This window comes from Lepisosteus platostomus, chromosome 3 (genome assembly GCF_059453375.1).
Source record: "Lepisosteus platostomus isolate fLepPlt1 chromosome 3, fLepPlt1.hap1, whole genome shotgun sequence".
Classification (NCBI taxonomy): domain Eukaryota; kingdom Metazoa; phylum Chordata; class Actinopteri; order Semionotiformes; family Lepisosteidae; genus Lepisosteus; species Lepisosteus platostomus.
Genome location: NC_142613.1, coordinates 18823251 through 18841610, shown reverse-complemented (window position 1 = coordinate 18841610; position 18360 = coordinate 18823251). Strand labels below are relative to the sequence as shown.

At 37.4% G+C, this 18360-nt stretch overlaps 1 protein-coding gene across 4 annotated transcripts in view; it reads left to right on the top strand.

Moving 5' to 3' along the window:
• The window catches only part of LOC148674568 (kinesin-like protein KIF13B), an 86935-nt gene that overhangs the window by 49371 nt on the left and 19204 nt on the right, over positions 1–18360 (top strand). For 3 of the 4 annotated variants that reach the window (XM_088624808.1, XM_088624804.1, XM_088624806.1), the window contains 14 exons: positions 950–1163; positions 1866–2028; positions 7686–7832; positions 8380–8529; positions 9109–9234; positions 9850–10023; positions 10525–10682; positions 11692–11824; positions 12744–12894; positions 14090–14115; positions 14655–14754; positions 16170–16296; positions 17640–17695; positions 17907–18031. In XM_088624808.1, coding sequence (XP_088480934.1) covers positions 950–1163; positions 1866–2028; positions 7686–7832; positions 8380–8529; positions 9109–9234; positions 9850–10023; positions 10525–10682; positions 11692–11824; positions 12744–12894; positions 14090–14115; positions 14655–14754; positions 16170–16296; positions 17640–17695; positions 17907–18031 — 1850 coding nt within the window. The remainder of the gene's footprint in view (positions 1–949; positions 1164–1865; positions 2029–7685; positions 7833–8379; positions 8530–9108; positions 9235–9849; positions 10024–10524; positions 10683–11691; positions 11825–12743; positions 12895–14089; positions 14116–14654; positions 14755–16169; positions 16297–17639; positions 17696–17906; positions 18032–18360) is intronic. The other variant, XM_088624807.1, reaches the window with a different exon arrangement.

Here is an 18360-nt window from a genome sequence, read left to right as displayed (position 1 = left end):
TGGAATGGGGACAGACTGTCGGCAGGGTTCTTTTTCATCTTCCACTGTTCTAAGTGCCTTATAAGCTATACTCAGTAGTTTTTGTTGGCAGTCTACATTCCTTTCCTCTTTTGGTGATCTCTGTTAAAAGCAAAGGGAGTTAAACTTGTGTGACACCGCTTGATCAAAAAACTTTTTTTATTTGGAGCACTTGCAGATTTAAAAAAATTCCTGTATAAAGCCAATACTGGTTTAATACACAAGGAAAAATAACAGGCAACATTCAAAACACCACTGAAAAATATATTCCATGCCTTTTAATATTGGAATGCAAAAAAAATCCTTAAATTGAGGAGAAGATTTAAAAAATTGGAGGTTTCTGGTAAAAATGCTTGTACTATATAAATGTAATTTATTAAATAGTCACACATATTGACATTGGAGTCAGATGCATTTCTTTCAGTACAACAGTATGAAAAATAAAAGCCATTTTAAAACTCCAGTAACTCAAACTTGACACAAAATTCCAAAAAAGCCGTCTATATTTAGAACTGAGAACATAAGGGTAATTTCCCCATGGCCAGAAAATCAAATAGTCTCGAATATGAAATTAAAAAGTTAAGTTATACATTTTTTTCATGGATAGGAAAATTAATACTTCCTTTGTACCAATTTCAGTTTCTAAATCTTTAAACTTCAGTACAGCAGAGAAAGCTAATGCTGTCCTTCACTGTCTCTTGTTTCCTGTATTAGAATGATCTGTTGCAAATTTAAATGTTCAAGTTTTCTACACAGTCTTCTCTCTGAGAGAGTCAGACTCTGAATAATGCACAAATCTTGGCTACCGACATCTGTTCCATTTTATGCTTAGTTTTTGCTTTATTAGTGCTGCTCTTTTTCGTGGCATTCTCAGGCTGTGTTGGTGTTTGATGTGAAGTATAATGAGGGGTCTCTCTCTGTCTGCCCCCAGACCCCATGCAAGCGATCCTGATGAGCCTGGAGCGGCACCACGAGGAGGAAAAGCGCTCGGCGCTGGAGAGGCAGCGCCTGATGTATGAGCAGGAGTTGGAACAGCTGAGACGGCGGCTCTCCCCCGACAAGCAGCAGCAGCACTACCGCAGCATGGAGCGCCTAGCTGCGTCCCCCAGTGCCCAGCAGAAACTGCGCCAGTGGAGCGAGGAGAGGTGAGCTCAATGAATAAACTGGTCTTGAAGGTTCATACATTCTGCTGGCTTGTACGTCCATTGATCAGAGTTCTTGCTTTATTTTACATTTCAAACAATTGCTCGTGAAGTGTTCTTGGGCTTTCACTATATCCCCCATCTTGTTGCGTTTACAATCCACTCCATCACACAATTTTGCTTCAACTCACTTCCTAATTATTTAATTGTACATTGGCAAAGAGAAAATAGTAAGCAAGGACTGTATATGTACAAGCTCTGCAATGGAGTGAATGGCAAAGTCTGTACATTGGTTTCGGTGATGTGTTTAAAAATAGTAAAATGAAACCAGGACCGTTTTTATTTCATTCATTGCAGAAATGACATGCAGCAAATATTACAGAGAGACATTGATTGTTTTTATTTAGGGTTAATAAATTAAGTCAATTTAAATGAATATCCACTCTGTAGGGTACTTCTAATGAATAGCTCATCATGAATCAGAGTGTGGCAATGCCAAAATGTTTTTTGCACCCAGGCATTCAAGAAGCCTTTTCCCATAGTCACACTAGCTTAAATCAGCTACCCAAAACTAAGGCTTTCAAGGTAGAACATTATTCCTTGAAACCTGATAGTGCTGTTAAATTTGCATCTAATGGTATGCTTTTGTCATTGTGACATTTTTCGGGAATAATTCTGACAACATGTCTGTGTCCGGCCCATCAGAGAGGCAGTCCTGACCCGCAGCCTGCGGAAGCTGAGGGAGCAGATTGTCAGGGCCAACCTGCTGGTGCAGGAAGCCAGCTTCATTGCAGAGGAGCTGGAGAAGAGGACAGAGTATCACGTCACCCTGCAGATACCTGCTTCTAACCTCAATGCTAACAGGAAGGTCAGTCCACATTAGAAACTGATGTGAACAAACTGAGGTTATTGTTTCTGTTCTTTCATTAAAGATTACGGTTTTATTTTATTTTTTGGGCACTTGCCGCTGAAATTCTATAACAAGCCATTTTTTACAAACATTGGAGGCCAAGTGCATATTATTAGGAAATGATGCCGGGATAAATATTACTTTGAAAGGGATTTTGGAATTTGGACTTGATGTCCATGATGGACATTTCAAAATATGAAGAGAACTCGCGGCATCACCTGCGAATACATATCTAATTCAAGGCCCTTCAGGACAATTCCGGATCACTTTGATGACACCTCCAGCAATCTTATTTACTGCATCTCTTGCAGAAAATGCCCAGCTATCTACATTGGGGAAACAGGAAGGAGACTCGTAGTCCGCTTCAGAGAACATCTTAGGGCTGTTAGGATAAAAGATTTCACCAAGTCTGTAGTTTCTCATTTCACCTCTAACGGCCATGATCACACTGATCTCTCCGTCTGCGTTCTCAAAGAAGGGTTTCTTAACTCCTATTGCAGAAAGACATCCGAAACCAAAATTATCCGGAAACTAGGTTCACACCTTCCCCCTTCTCTCAACGACAGACTCGTTTCCTTCTAATCCTCTATCCATTTGCAGGTTTCGACTTCACACCTCTCTCCACTTCGTGCCACCTGACTCCTGCCTCCCCCCTGCTCTCACCTCTACACTCCCGGCTTTTGTTCTCCTAAACTATATAATCTCTGCTGACCCCCCTGTCTTTTTCACACCTGAAGAAGGCTCCACAGCTGAAACGTTATGCTTCCTTTCTTCTCTTTTCAGCATGGAGTAAACCTTTACTTGTTCCTCTGCAGCCTTCGCAAGCTGACGCAGCTACCTGCTTGAACTATTTCAAAATATATATCCCTTGATGCATTTTTCCTCTTACTGATTAAAACAGAATCACTTTGGATTGTGAACCAATTTGTACAGATGCAGCCATTCAAAGTGAGCGGTACAGACACGTACCGGAGGTAATTGGCTGCGGCGTCGCGCATCATGACGCAAGATGACGCGGGGTACCGCGGTACGTGATTGGTTGACCGACAGGGGCACTCGTGGTCCGTTGGTCTGTCGTAGAAAGATTTACAGTACAGTAAACGTCTTTACTGTGCCCGTTGTAGATATTGAATTTTACCACTGAAGGGAAATCTTAGTAGCTGAGCATAAAAAGAATAGGAGCATACTGTAACACGTGTGAAGGCCATGAACGATATTAATTTTGGAACATAAACATACAGTACTGTATATGGCTGGTCTTGGTACTTTAAAGTAAAAAATACACACCAGTATTCCATTTCTCCCTAAACATTTTAAGCATCGAAGTCTTTAACTAAAGAGAAACCGGAGTCAACAAGCATACTTTTAGAATTTGATTAATAGGGAATATAATATGGAATCGCGTATCTAAAGAATTTAATAACGATATGATTATATTCGTGTACTGCGACAGGGCTGTGTAGGGCTGTTTCGCCTCCCTCTTCATGCGACTTCCCCTGTAGCCTACTGGTCTACGTGCCCGACTAGCAACTCACAGGTTGTGTGTTCAAATCCAGCTGGTGCTGGACTTTTCTTTTAACAAACATTTCTTCGAAAAAATAGAATAGCGATATTATGGACAATCAATTGACTTTTATATTTCAAAATATCACAACATGATCGATTTTAAGTCATTTTTGATAACAATCAACAAACAAACATTTCTTTGAAAAAATGAGACGTTTCCCTTGGTCAGAGATATAAATATATAATATATAAATAAATTAAATTTAATTAACGTGAAATAGCGCGTGAAAAAGTGGTAGTTTTAAGCTTTTCTGCTAATATAATATGGAATCGCCTATCTAAAGAATTTAATAACGATATGATTATATTCGTGTACTGCGACAGGGCTTTGTAGGGCTGTTTCGCCTCTCTCTTCATGCGACTGTACCAGGAAGAGGATTTCTTTCTATTCGAAACGTGTATTTTAAAAGTTTAAGAAGTAAAAACCTTATAGCGTACACAGATTTCTAAACTGATCAGGATCATTATCTTTGTCTTATGCATAATAATGTTCACCGCTCTGTCCAGCAAATTAATAATAAACTTTATTTTATATAGCGTTTTAAACGAATAAGTAATTAGATTGCTCATAAACCTAATCACTTGCTTTTTCTTTTTATTTAGGCTCAGATTTCAACTATAGATTGTATTATTAATAACCATAATAACAACCAACCAACAAAAACAACCATATAAACATAATACCAAACAAAAACATAGATAATGACCACAATACAAAATCAAATATATCAAACCATTATACTCTCGCAAATACCTCCAATTATCATAATCCCGCCCCTTATGCAAAACCCTCCTCCCATCCCAGTTTATCCTCTTTATCATAAACAAAATCCACCTCAATTTTCAACATAAAGCCTTACTGCTTACTGTGTTTTTGAGGGGGGGGGGGTGTCTTTCGCTGGAAATCTCGCCTGCTTCTACTTTACGAGTACAACCCCCTCTCTGCCGGAGTGCTGGCTGTGACGAATTAAACCGGTTTCACAGGTATTTTCAAAGTAGGAAGTAAAGTGTTAACTGGTAGCTGGGCTCCTCAATGGAATCGTTTTAACATGCTAATGCGTTGGTGTAACAGTCCGGGAGTGGAAAGCTTCCAATGTCAACTCGACTCGATTGGAAGACAATGAACGTATTTTAGCCCTAAATGAATTAATAGCAAACATGGTTTACCTAAAATACATTTTTCCAATAAAGTTTATAATAATACGATCTATAGTTGAAATCTGAGCCTTAATATAAAGAAAAGGCATTTTCAGAGAGCAATCACGCTGTGTTTATGTAGAAAAAGCGATTAGGTTTATGAGCAATCTAATTACCTATTCGCTTAAAACGCTATATAAAATAAAGTTTATTTAGAGATGAATGATCAGTGTCGCAGTTTAAATAATTTTCGTAGGAGGGCTTGGACAGATTCCAAGTGCATTTTTGCAATTTACGTTGCATTGTCCAATGTGCTGTTGTAATACAGTTTAGAATACAGTTAGTCTAAGCTTTATCAGCTTTATTTATGGGTTGTAATTTAGAAAAAGTCAAAAACCGCACTCAAAATGCAATTTAGAGCTTTCTGGCAAGAGGAGACACCCAAATTATAATGTAACATGCCACTGTTTGTGCATGAACAAAGTTATACTGCAATTTTCCTTAGATACGCGATTAAAAAAAAAAACTTTTTGAATCCCCGGCGGAACACACTCCATAAGAATCAGCGCTTTTATACAGTATATCGTCTTTAAACACATATATTTAAACACGCGTTTACGATTTAAATCAAAATGCGATTCAAATCAATATAAATGTTTATTTTGTAACGCATAGGTGACTATTCATTGTTAATAAAAAGACTTAAATTCGATCATGTTGTGATATTTAGAAATATAAATTTGTTTGGTGCGAGTGAGGTTTTATTTAATCTCTGACCAAGGGAAACGTTTCATTTTTTCAAAGAAATGTTTGTTAAAAAATAAAGTCATAGTTCCATGGGATTCAATCACAGACCATGTGACATGGGGCTCAGGAAACTAACACACAGCGCCACCAGATTTGATAACGCTATAAAAACGCTATAAAATAATGTGACTAGGCACAGAACAAGTTAAAAGCACAGTACAATGATAAATGCTGACCATGACCTTAGAAGCATAAATTACCTTACACTCAATTTAAACACAAGCTGTCTTTAGCCCTCTAAGCTGCTTCATACAGAAATGTAGAGATCCAGGCTCAGAACACACAGCTTCATTAGCGAATACATATGCAGGACAACTAGAGAAGACGTTTTACAGAGGATGGATTTTTAGAAACATCCCATCAGTGACATCACTGAAGTCAACTCCTAGGTACTGTAACTGTCGTGTGGATAGTTTCACAAGAATCAGACAAAGGTTTAAGCATCGCTTGTTCTAGATAAAACTGCAAAAAAAAACAACAACCCATAATGTACTTCTTTGCGGCTCTGTTTGCCCAAATCTTATATTCACAACGTGAAATTTAGAAAATAATATTACGTAACCAAAATTCGCAATATGGAAACAGAACCTGTGTAATTGTTGATAGATGATGTACTCGTAACATTTTTACAAGACGAACTACAACATTTAAAAAATGACTTGTATGTACTTGATATCTCTAATCAATCCACGGCGACATTGTTAAAAGCAGAGTCCCAGCACAAAACGAAACTAAATCGCCCTGAGCATACCGTTTCGCGCTTCTTATTAGTTGCTCAAAAGTAATTTGACCGTATGAAATGCATAATATAAACCTAGAAACATATACGTGAGCAGTATTTACGTACTGTAGTATCGGTGTTAAGACATACCTCTCAAATACTGTAAATCAAGTTAAAAATATCTCAAGACCGATTCTGGTCATAATGAAACCATGTTTCGTGTATGTTTTCTTTAAAGTACCGAGACCAGCCATATACTGTATGTTTATGTTTGAAAATTAATATCGTTTATGGCCTTCACACGCGTTGCAGTATGCTCCTATTCTTTTTATGCTCAGCTACTAAGATTTCCCTTCAGTGGTAAAATTGGATATGAATATTCAATACTTAAACGGGCACAGTTAAGACATTAAATATACATATACATACTGTATACAGTACAGTTTGCATACGGTAATATGTTTATGTTCCTATACAATCTCTTTTATGAGCATGTGAAAGGCATGGTGAATCGACTCTCAAAAATTACTGTACTTTGCATGATTGGAAACAAATGCGTGATTGCGAAATGCTGTGGTGTTACTTTTACAAAGACGGTCAATGAAAAAAAGAATGTTGACCAGGGCAATACTTTGAGTTTACACTTACAGCTTGTCCAAGGTCATTCATTATTAATACTATTAGTAATATCTTCGTTTAAGACTTTGATGGCCACAGCTCAAACATGAGAGGTTGAGCTTTATTAGCTCCACCTTGCGGAAATTCCAGATACTATTATTTTGCTTGTCGTATTATAGGAGAATTTACGGTAACTAGCGGTATTTACCGGTAACTCGCGGTATTTACCGGTAGCTTGCGGTAGACTGCGTACAGCGTACCGGAAAATAATGCGGTATCGCCTGCGCATTTTGAATGGCTGCATCTGTAGGTGTGTAGGTGTACAAGAGTAGCAGTTGTACATTTGAATTTGTGTTTTATTGGGAAAGCTCTTGATTCAAATTTACACGGAACAAAAACAGATGCCTAATATTTATTGTAGTTTAGGTGGGTGATATTTATTTATATTGGGTAATTAATATTTATTGTGTTGTCTTGCTTGTCATGGGACTATCATTATCTATAGGTATTGACTAATTTATTATATTTGAATAATTTATTAATGACTGCAATAGGATTTTTGTGAATAGTCATTCTTAGCGATATGCTATCAGCAAACTGAATCACCTCTGATCTCCGGTCTACACTTGGATTCTAGTTTATAGGCTGTACAGGTATAACAGCAGGATTACTGTACCATATCAAGTGTGCGGATCATCAGTCTGTGGGAGAAGGAGCTGGGAGACCATGCCGATGCAGGGCTCACCTGTGTTTCTCTTTCTCCCAGCGTGACGCGGTACTGAGCGAGCCGGCAGTGCAAGTACGAAGAAAGGGGAAGGGGAAACAGATCTGGGCTCTGGAGAAGATGGAGAATCGACTGGTGGACATGAGGGAGCTTTACCAGGAGTGGAAGGATTTTGACGAGGACAACCCTGTATGGCAAAACGTTTTCTTTTTAGGCTTCTTACATGATAAATGTGATGTACTTTTTATGTCTAGTTTATTTTGTTTTCTTTGATGCGTCTTTATTTCCTACACTAAATTTTGTCTTTTGTTTATTTAATTTTTGTGCTAATTTTTTTTGGTCTTGTTTTCTACATGTGTACTCTTGATTAATCTTCTTTTTCTCGTTTTTGTCTACTGGAGTGCGTTTGTAATGTGCAGCTTAAATTTTCTTGCAGTGTTTTCTACATAGCCCCTGGCTCATGAATTACAAAATACTAGCCATGTTAATAGGGATTCAAATTGGTAGATTTAGCTAAGGCATTGGTATAGTATGTACATACTGTATATACTGTATGTACTTGGCTGTTTTCTCTGTGGTTACTTGCCTCCACTTGGTAGTGCTTACATTAGGATTAGAGAATCAAACCCAGTATATTTTTCCCCTTGGGCTTTGTTAATATCAAATATCTTTTCTTTGGAAAGGCCTGTGTTATTAATACAGTATCGAAATCTATTTTTCTTCACTTTGTCTGTAGGTAATGCGTTCCTACTTCAAGAGGGCAGATCCATTCTTTGATGAGCAGGAAAACCACAGCCTGATTGGTGTGGCCAATGTTTTCCTCTCTTGCCTCTTCTATGATGTTAAGCTGCAGTATGCAGTACCCATAATAAACCAGAAGGGGGAGGTAAGGCAGTTCAGTGGATAAGTGCCATGAGATCTGGGTTGCAGTTTCTGGTACTCGGCTGTCTTTTGACATAGTATTGAGAATCCGCATTCTTCTAATCACTTTGACCAGGGCCGTGATCATAATTGTGTAATTACAGAAGCTTAGTTAGTTTCGATCACTCTTGATCATTTCATTGTAGAAATTCTGAACATCACTGGAGGCATTACTAGTGATCTCCTATATGTAGATTTAATTGGTCAGATGGTGTACAATAATATGTTTGCAGCATTTAATCAGTTGCCCAAGATTTATGATCTTGAAAACTCTCCAGCAGTGCATTACAAGATTTGTACAGCATTTCTCATTGGATTGGTAATTCAGTATTTGAGTAGGGACATGCTTGGTTATATCTTTCAGAAAATGTCTGTTTCGTTGTATGATTAATGTAATTCTTTTGCAGGAAGGTGTAGTTATCATAGTCCGGATGTGAACTGTAGATGCTAACTGATACCAGGGTTAATCTTCAATGCCTCTTTTTTGTTTTGAGTCTGGGTTCACTCAGAGCTTTGTTGTGTGAAAACAGTACCTTTCTGGTAGGTTGCAGGGCGGCTCCATGTGGAGGTGGTGAGAGTCAGTGGGGATTTCCAGGAGAGGCTGGCTGGAGGTGAAGACCCAGAAAGTAGTGCTGAGGGCGAGGTGCAGGACCGCAAGCTAATCTGCATGGTAACCTCATCTTTGGCTCTAGTGTCATATTTGAGCACCCAGAGCTCCTCTTTAATAGTAATCCAAAACAAGCATAAAGTGTCAGATCTTTTCCTTGTTTAGAAGAACTAATGATACTCTCCACAGCACTGCCTCTATTGTGGTTGCAAAGCTTAATCCAAACACGCATGGAAAACCTGCATTTATGGACATTCCTTAGGAAAAGAATAAAAAATTCCTTTCATGGTTTCAAAATGTCTTTCAAATGAATTAGCCAGAACATTTAAATACTACCATGAATCATTTTATGTACTCTAGTGAAATATAAATTCAGTCAAATATTAAAACTTGATTGACTTTGACCAATTGGATTGCACATTGTTTACAGTGTTTTAGTAGAGAGACACTCATTAAGATGGAAAATACTAAATAGGTTCCTTCATAGTCTTTTCAACCCTATAAACAGCTGAGTTCTTTTAGCCTTGCAATATAGGACTCCCCTTTAAACCCAGGAATATATCTGGTTGCTGTTCTTCTGACTGTAACTTTCAGGCAATACAATGGACAGATATTTACGATAATCTAAGGCATGAAAACCTAACAAAATTACATGTTTGTTTTTCTTTCCTGATGCAGGTAAAGATACTTCAGGCCACAGGATTGCCACAGTACCTGTCCAACTTCGTATTTTGCCAGTACTCATTCTGGGACCAGTCTGAACCTATAATAGTTGCCCCAGAGGTAGACCCCTCTGCTTCCTCACCAGCGAGTAAAGACCCCCAATGTATGGTGGTTTTTGACCACTGCAAGGTGAGTCTGCAATTAGCAGTTGAATAAATTACATTAAACCTACCTGGGTAATGGGTATGTAACTGCCAATTTGAATTAGTTAAGCCTTTTTGTATACATTTTGTTTTAGTTGTGAAGAACATGAACAATATTTGGGCGGCACAGTGGCACAGTAGTTAATATTGCTGCCTTGCAGCTCTGGGGCTCTGGGTTAAATTCCGAACCTGGGGTGCTATGTGGAGTCCATATGTTCTCCCCGTGTGTGAATGGTTTTCCTCCAGGTGCTCCAGTTTCCTCTCACAGTCCAAATACATTGCTTCTGTGAAAACTGGCCCAGGTATAATTGTGTGGGTTAGTGTCTGTGTGTGCGTGTCCAGTGGTGGACTGATATCTTGTCTGTGGTGTATCCTGCCTCATGCATGTTGCTTGCCGAGATAGGCTCCAGGTCCCCCACGCCCTTGTATTGGATAAGCAGTTAGAAAATGAATGGATGGTTGAACGTTGTTCATTTTTCCTCTATAGGAACTGGCTGTGACTGTGTCAGAGGACTTCATAGAGTACCTCACAGAGGGGGCTGTGGCAATCGAGGTGTATGGACACAAGCAGACAGACCCACGAAGAAAGTTTGCACTGTGGGACCTGGGCATCATTCAGGCCAAAACACGCACCCTCAGAGACCGGTATTCATGCTTATTTCTTCTGCTCATCCACAAATGTACAGATTTGATCCTTTTAATTTTCTTTTAGGACACTAATTTGGTAATTTACAACCTTCAACAAGTTACTTGCATAATAAGCCCTACATATCTGTCACCATCTTTCATTATACTAATGCAAAGGTAAATATGGATTCAAATATGTATATCAGTGAACTAACTGTACTGGTAACTGTTTATATTACTGTTCATTAAGAAATCCTACAATTATCATAATGCAACACCAGATGGTGGTGTTAGTCCACCTTGTGCCATTTTCCTAGCTGCAATTATCCATTATTTTTGTGCTTCTTAATGTTTTTCTGATATAAATAATTCAATCATTTCATTTTTTTCCATATGCTGTTTTTTAATAGCAAATCATTTTTGGTATGACATTGAGGAAATAGCAGAATATTATTCTTTCTGATTTGGTGCTCTGTGCTTGTGAGAAAATAAATATTGGCAAAATTGTTTTACTATCTTAAATATCACTTCGAAAGTCAAAAAGTCACAAAACATCTGAAAATAAGTATCCAGTGATTATTTAATGACTGGTGAGAAAATGTATTTTGGCATATTTTCAATGATAATACTTAGTGTTTAGTGTTTTCATTTTTCCTTTACAAATTAATTTGGAATATACACAGTAACAAACCATTCTGTATGATCTGAATTGTTTTCTCACATTTTCTAATTTCTTATTTTCATATGGCATCTTCTTGTCAGTGTGGGTTTTCCAGGTTAACTTCAGTTGCTTTAGGAATGTTTACACTTGAAATTGTCATACATGTAAAAACGATCAAATTCTTTCACTCTGTCTTTTCATCCACGTTGTTTTTAGCTGAAAATAATTGCATTCATATTTTTAAGTAAGATTGAAATACATGTCTTCACTTTAAATAGCATAAACCAAACTTAGTGCATTTAAATAACACTCTGCTAAAATGAAGGTAGAAGAAATGTTTTCAGTCATAGTGTTTGTGTGGTGCAGGTGGAGTGAGGTAACCCGGAAGGTGGAGCTGTGGGTTCAGATCCTGGAGCTCAATGAAAATGGAGAATATGTTCCAGTTGAGGTTGTTGCTGCAAAGGACGTTCGCACTGGAGGGATCTTCCAGCTCCGACAGGTTAAACGTTTTTCTTTATTTTAATATCTAGGCAAGCTACTTTTACAAGTGCAGGTTAAATGGACCATAATTTTACTTTTTTCCCCCAGGCTGTGGTGGAATTCTGTGGTGACACTTCTATCTTAAATTGCAACACGTATGAAAAGGAATTGCATGATAAAGCTGCATTCTCATGTCAGTGCTTGGAATGCAGATGCTATGAATGCAATGCTTTCTCATTTTAGAGATAGCAGGTTGAACATCAACTAGCACTGTCTGATCAGTGAAGTACAATCGGTTGAGAGCAGTAGGTTTTGTTTGGGTGGACAGTGAATTTCTTGGCCTGAATGTCCAGCACTTATGAGACTGCTATGTTATGTTATGAGCTGTGAGCTGTGAGCTGAGTTGCTGCCACTGTTCTGTGTTTTTGGTGTTTCCTTAGTGTCTTTGTATTGGAGCATATGTGCATATTAGCATTAAATTGCACTTGTGCACATGACAATAAACTGAACTGTATGAATCCTCTGTCCAATGCAATACTCTGCTGTTTGCTTTTTGGGCATGCAGTGTGAAATTGTACGATTTTGTGTTTCAGAGGATGTGTGCATATAGCCCGCATTTCTCCTGTGGTGATTAAAGCATTCTTGCAGCAAGTTGTGTTAACGAAAGATTTGCAATTTTAGTGTTAAAAATAAAGGCGTGTAATTCAAACGTCTGTGCAGTGATACCAACGGCACTTCCGTTAAGTGAAAGTAAAACTGCTATGGATGCTAATTCCCTTTCAGCTTCAACAAATGGCTGCATGATATTCTGTGATCAATTGGTTACTAGCAAACAATTTAGATGGCTGTAACATTCTGTGCATTATAAGCGGTATTTTGTTTGCTCGTCTGCTGTCCCATGATGAAGACGGTTGACGTTTTCCTTCTTTCTCACTCAGGGCCAGTCCAGGCGGATCCAGGTGGAGGTTCGCTCAGTGCAGGACTCTGGCACCATGCCGCTCATTGCTGAGTCGGTGCTGGCTGTGTCAGTGGGCTGTGTAGAGATACGCCACGCTCGTTCTGCCAAGAGTGGTGAATCTCAAGAGGTAGGTCTCAAGAGGTTGTGGTTCATTCTGTAGAGGAAGGACTGTGCTTAAATTCTCTAGCATTACAATCTGAAAACCATTACTGACTTATCTATGCTATGTAGTAGGTAACTACCATCGTTGTGTGAATGGTAAGAAAGCAATCCAGAAATTAAAACCAGTGAAAACAAAGTCTAGAATAATAAAAAAAGACATATAGGCTATATTAGATTGTCACTAGCAGAAATGAGCACTTCTGTTTGTTCTGTTGACGTGCAGATATTCTTCAAAGCTGGTATGGAGTCAGAAATAACAGCTGCATTTTGGCTTATATAATACAATGGAGATATAAATGAAAATCTGCGTTACATTCATGTGTAAATGAAGTCACATGGCTTTAGGATGAATTCAGTAAGTTACAGATAGAACGTTTTTATAATCTTTTTAATCCCATCAAGTTAATGGAGCAAAATATTTTGCTTAGATGGTGCCCATGTGTTTTTGCATGTCAATTCAAGAGATCCCATTATTAGTACTGTTTGTGTTGGGCTGTATTCGTGGATAAACTGGTAATAAAGAGAAGAGAAGTGCAGTGATTCTAATGTTAATTTTATGTGGAAACTTTTTGGTATTTGTACTGAAACACTCAAACAAGACGTTTAAAGACATAAAATATATATACATAGTAAGCTGTATGAGATCGATATGTTATGTTTGTGTTATAATAACTAGTACTTAGTTGAGTTACCCACATGTTGATCATTAGGTGAGGTGTCAATTATTCAACTCACACTAAAGTGAGCAGAGCTATCTTGCACTAAATTTGGTAGTTCTGTAACTTATACTTGTTTAAGTATCAGTGAATTATTTGTTTACTACATTTTTACAAGCACTTGAGTTTATTTTTCCACTTATCAATGTTTGAAAGTAACTATTTGTATAAGAGCTATTTAGCTGTAGTCTAAATATATGTTACTTTTTAATTATTTGTTTTTACATTTAAAAAGGGTTGTTGTTTCCATATTTTATGGTAGTTATGGGCTCATTTGACCTGAAAAGAGAATTCTCCGGTTACAAGAGCCAGTTACTAAAATAACTATGTATTCCAGAAACTGTTTTGACTTGTATGTATAATATGACTAAATGTTTCTTACAGTGGATGTGGAACAGCTTGAAACAGATTTTATTTTTATTAATTGAGATTCCTTTTTTGAAGGTAGAAGATGATGAAATGGACAGTTATCAGGTAACCTTCATACATTTTGTCCAATTCTTGGAAAGCTCATCAATGAATACATGCACTCTCCTGCTTCTGTTTACTATACATTTCTTTTATTCATTATTTTTTCACTGAACTTGGAATGTTGAGAAAAACATTGGAAGCTGCTTTTCCTTTAGCAAATAATGTTATGTGACTTTTGCATTGTACCAGTGTTATTCGTTTCAGGACTTTATTAATATGGAATTTATTAATATGATAAGTACCATCTTTAGAATCAGTCCTGTTCATCTATGGGCCTTTGAGCCAATGTGACGCAAAAGATGAGTAATATAGAGTGTGTTGGAGAAGTTAGGTGACATTTTTAACCTACATGGTGGGACTTTGATGCTTAAAATTTTTTTAAATCTAAATAGCTACATTATTTTTTTGTATTTAATTTGCTAATATTTGTTGCTCTTAAGAGTTAGAATAAATGTCATTGATATATAAAATGATGTACATGGTGCTTTTGTAAGGGTGGGTAAAGACAATAAGCAGAAGAGTGTTGTGCTGTGACACTGCAGGAACGCGACCTGGAAAGGCTGAGGCGACAGTGGCTGACTGCCCTGACCAAACGACAGGAGTATCTTGATCAGCATCTGCAGAACCTGGTCAGCAAGCAAGGTAGGAACACGTACCACACAGCTATAAACCTTCTCACATTTTTAGAGACTGCAGTGTGCTGTAGGTTTAGGTCTTCTTGACCTCCACTGCTGGGTGTTCACTGTTTCTTTAAAATGGAAGTTTACCTGGGTGTCATACTGAGAAAATTCTTATTCTGTGTATACAGTATACTCTATCCTCGTTAATCTATAGATGCTATCATATGGGTGCCTTGAAAAATAAAAATTGTTGTTCAGGATACTGCATTCTTCTTACCATTTTGCTTTTGAGTAACATTTGAAAATACCTCAGCCCCTTTCTCAATAGGGAAATACTCTAAAAGTCTTATGTTTCTTAACTTTAAGCTCCTACACCAGTCTTAAGCCAAAATCAGAAACCTTAAATACAAAAATACAGAAAGTGTGGAAAAATTAATACAAGTGATAGATGTATAGTAGCTTTTAAAAAAATCTCACAATATTAATCTGATCGTTTTCATATTGTAACACCATCATGAACAAAACTTTGCCTAACTTTATTCAAAATTAAAAAAGCGTTGTTCGGTTACTTGGTAACTGCAGTGTTCAAAAGCTATTTAGCCAGTAAAATGCAAAGTTGATAGGTATTGATTAAAATATGGCACTACCGTGTAAACCAAGATGACTCTTTTGATTGCAGACTGTTCCTAGTTCAACATAAGATGCCATTATCTTTTGATATAAAGATTACATTGAAACTTCTGAATATCACCACAAATTTAAACTATTTTATAAAACCAGTATTGCTAAGTAAAACCTATGTTGGTATTTATTATATTAAAATATAATATATTTTTAATGGATGTCTCCACATGTCTCCACATAAGATGTGCATTAAATGCACAGCATCTCACATTCTGATTTTGTTTATAAAGGTGCCAAGTAAAATAAATTAATGCCATATTATATGTAGTAATATGGCATTAATATTGGTGCTTCTGGTTTTCAGATGATTTGGTTGTTCATAACCAAATCATCTGAAAACCAGAAGCACCACCTCTCTTCAACTTTTCACTACTTCTCCCATGTTTTCTTTAGACAAATCGGAGGATGATGTCTCTCTTTATAAATACAATTAAAATATTATGTGTAAACAAGCATTGTGACTTGACTTCAAGCTTATTCTGACATTTCAAACGTCTTTTGTTTAGAACAGACTATGCAGTAAACTTAGTTTTCCAGGCAGTTTTGTTTTTGTAAATGTATTTTTAATGGATGTCTCCACATAAGATGTGCATTAAATGCACAGCATCTCACATTCTGATTTTGTTTATGAAGGTGCCAAGTAAAATAAATTAATGCCATTTTATATGTAGTATATGAATAATCAAATCATCTGAAAACCAGAAGCACCACCTCTCTTCAACTGTTCACCAGTTCTCCCTTTATTTTCTTTAGACAAATCGGAGGATGATGTTGACAGGGAATCTCAACTTCTGGAGTGCCGGCTCACACTGACAGAAGAGCGTAATGCTGTAATGGTGCCCTCTGCTGGCAGTGGCATCCCAGGGGCACCAGCAGAATGGTAAGGTTATTGCCCATTTTGTAGTTTTTGATACGATAAAATAAACAAATTTAAGCCCATTTTATGGTAACACTGCTGTCAAATGCAAAACCCTTTTGATGTAATTGAATGTCTCCAACTTTACCCTTACACTTGCAGCTAGTTCACCTATCTTGTATTTCTTTCTGTTGACTTTTGAGGTGCTTGGTACAAAGAGCCACACCAAATTAAAATGAGCAACCTTTAAATAAGAGTGACATTTGTCCACTTGCAATTAAACAGGTTTAGGTACAACCAGCTACATCTGCTAAGCTGACGTTTGGGTGATAGAGAGGAGTTTGATGCCTATGATTATCCCACAGTCTCAAAGTTTTGCCACAGGTGCAGTTGTGTTTCCATCAGACACTGGTTCGACAGTAGGGGAAGGTTTCCATGCCTGTGCATCTTATGTGCCTGAGTTGTGACTGTCTTTGTGAAAAATTTTGGTATTTGTACTGGTGCACTCTGTGTTTCTTTGTCTACTTTTTTCCCCCAGTTTTTAAGATGCATTGATGAAAATGGAATACAGCTTTTATCTTTGATATTGTGCTTTTGTAATCCTTGTACTGCTGCATCCCAGCTGGAGCCCTCTATGTGCCTCTCAGAGGACTCCTGTTTAATACCCAGGATCTGATTTTAATTAACTTTAACTACCTTAAATCTTATTTTGAACATTGTAATCCATGGCAAACAAAACATTGCAAAATAAGGATTGCAACAGATCGGGTTCCTTAAGTGTGTCCATATGCATGGCAGTAATGCAGCAAGAATATCACTCAGTTTGTGTGGTTATTGAGTGCAGTGCACTTTTCTTAAAATCTCTGACTTATACTGATTGTATTCCGCAATGGTACTGATCCACTGGTGAGAGGAGTTTTCATTTTGTACATCTTTGTTATTGTAGACACAGAAACACAAACAGATTTGGTCACTTTTAACATTTTTATTTTAAAAGCAGTTTATATCACAAGCATTTTCCTCTACCCTGTTTTCTTCTTTGCAACGTTTCATCTTTCTTTCCTCCTTTCTAGTAGGGATAAGCAACTGTTTCTTCAAATGCAATAATTCTGGTATAAACCTCTAAGAGCTGAGATAAAATAAATTCAATGGGTATTTATTTCAATGTCTCACCACAGAGTTGAGCCAGTTCAACACTGATTCATACCTTTTTCCTCCTTACTGTCCATTCAGAAAATAAATTTTGTACAAAACAGCTATTTGAATGTGTAATGTTCAACCAGCAGACTTGCACCTTAAAGTTTTAGAAGCTGACCATGTGCATGCAGATGAAGCTTCAGGATTCTGAATGCTCTGTTTATTTATAGGATTCCAGTTCCTGGAATGGAAACCCACATCCCTGTTCTTTTTCTGGACCTGAGTGGTATGTATGTCTTACAGTGAGCAAGGAAGGATAGAATTCATTGAATGTCCTGCCTTTGTTTTTCACGGCATGTGCCTGTAATCATGCATCACTAACAACCAAGTTTAACTCTTTTGATGTTCTTACCTTTTGTGGTTCTGTAGCATAAAGGAGCATAAGGGACATATGGTGATCAACACTCTTCACTAATTGACTTGATGCTCTTCCACAGCAGATGACTTCAGCTCGCAGGATAACCTTGACCAGCCAGAGGCGGGTGGCTGGGATGCCACACTCAGTGGGGAGGATGAGGATGAATTCTTTGAGCTGCAGATTGTGAAGCACCATGACGATGAGGTGAGATCTGATGACACTTAATACTAGAGGTAGCTTGAAGTGAGTGCTGGTATACTTCCAGAGTAAACTCCGAGTAAAACTCAGAGTAAAATGCGTTTTCATAAGAATAGAAAGTAATACATTTGCTATCACTTAGGTGACCTTTTCAGCAGAAATATTAATTGTTCTTCCACAATTTATAAAACATGACAGATATCTCCAATTTCATATAGTACAGTGAATTATTGTAACACGTATTTGCTTCAGAACTTAACCAGTGCTTTGCAGAAAATGCTAATTTTTGAAGGTTTTATAACAGATGTCTGTGGTAGAATACAAAATAATTTAAT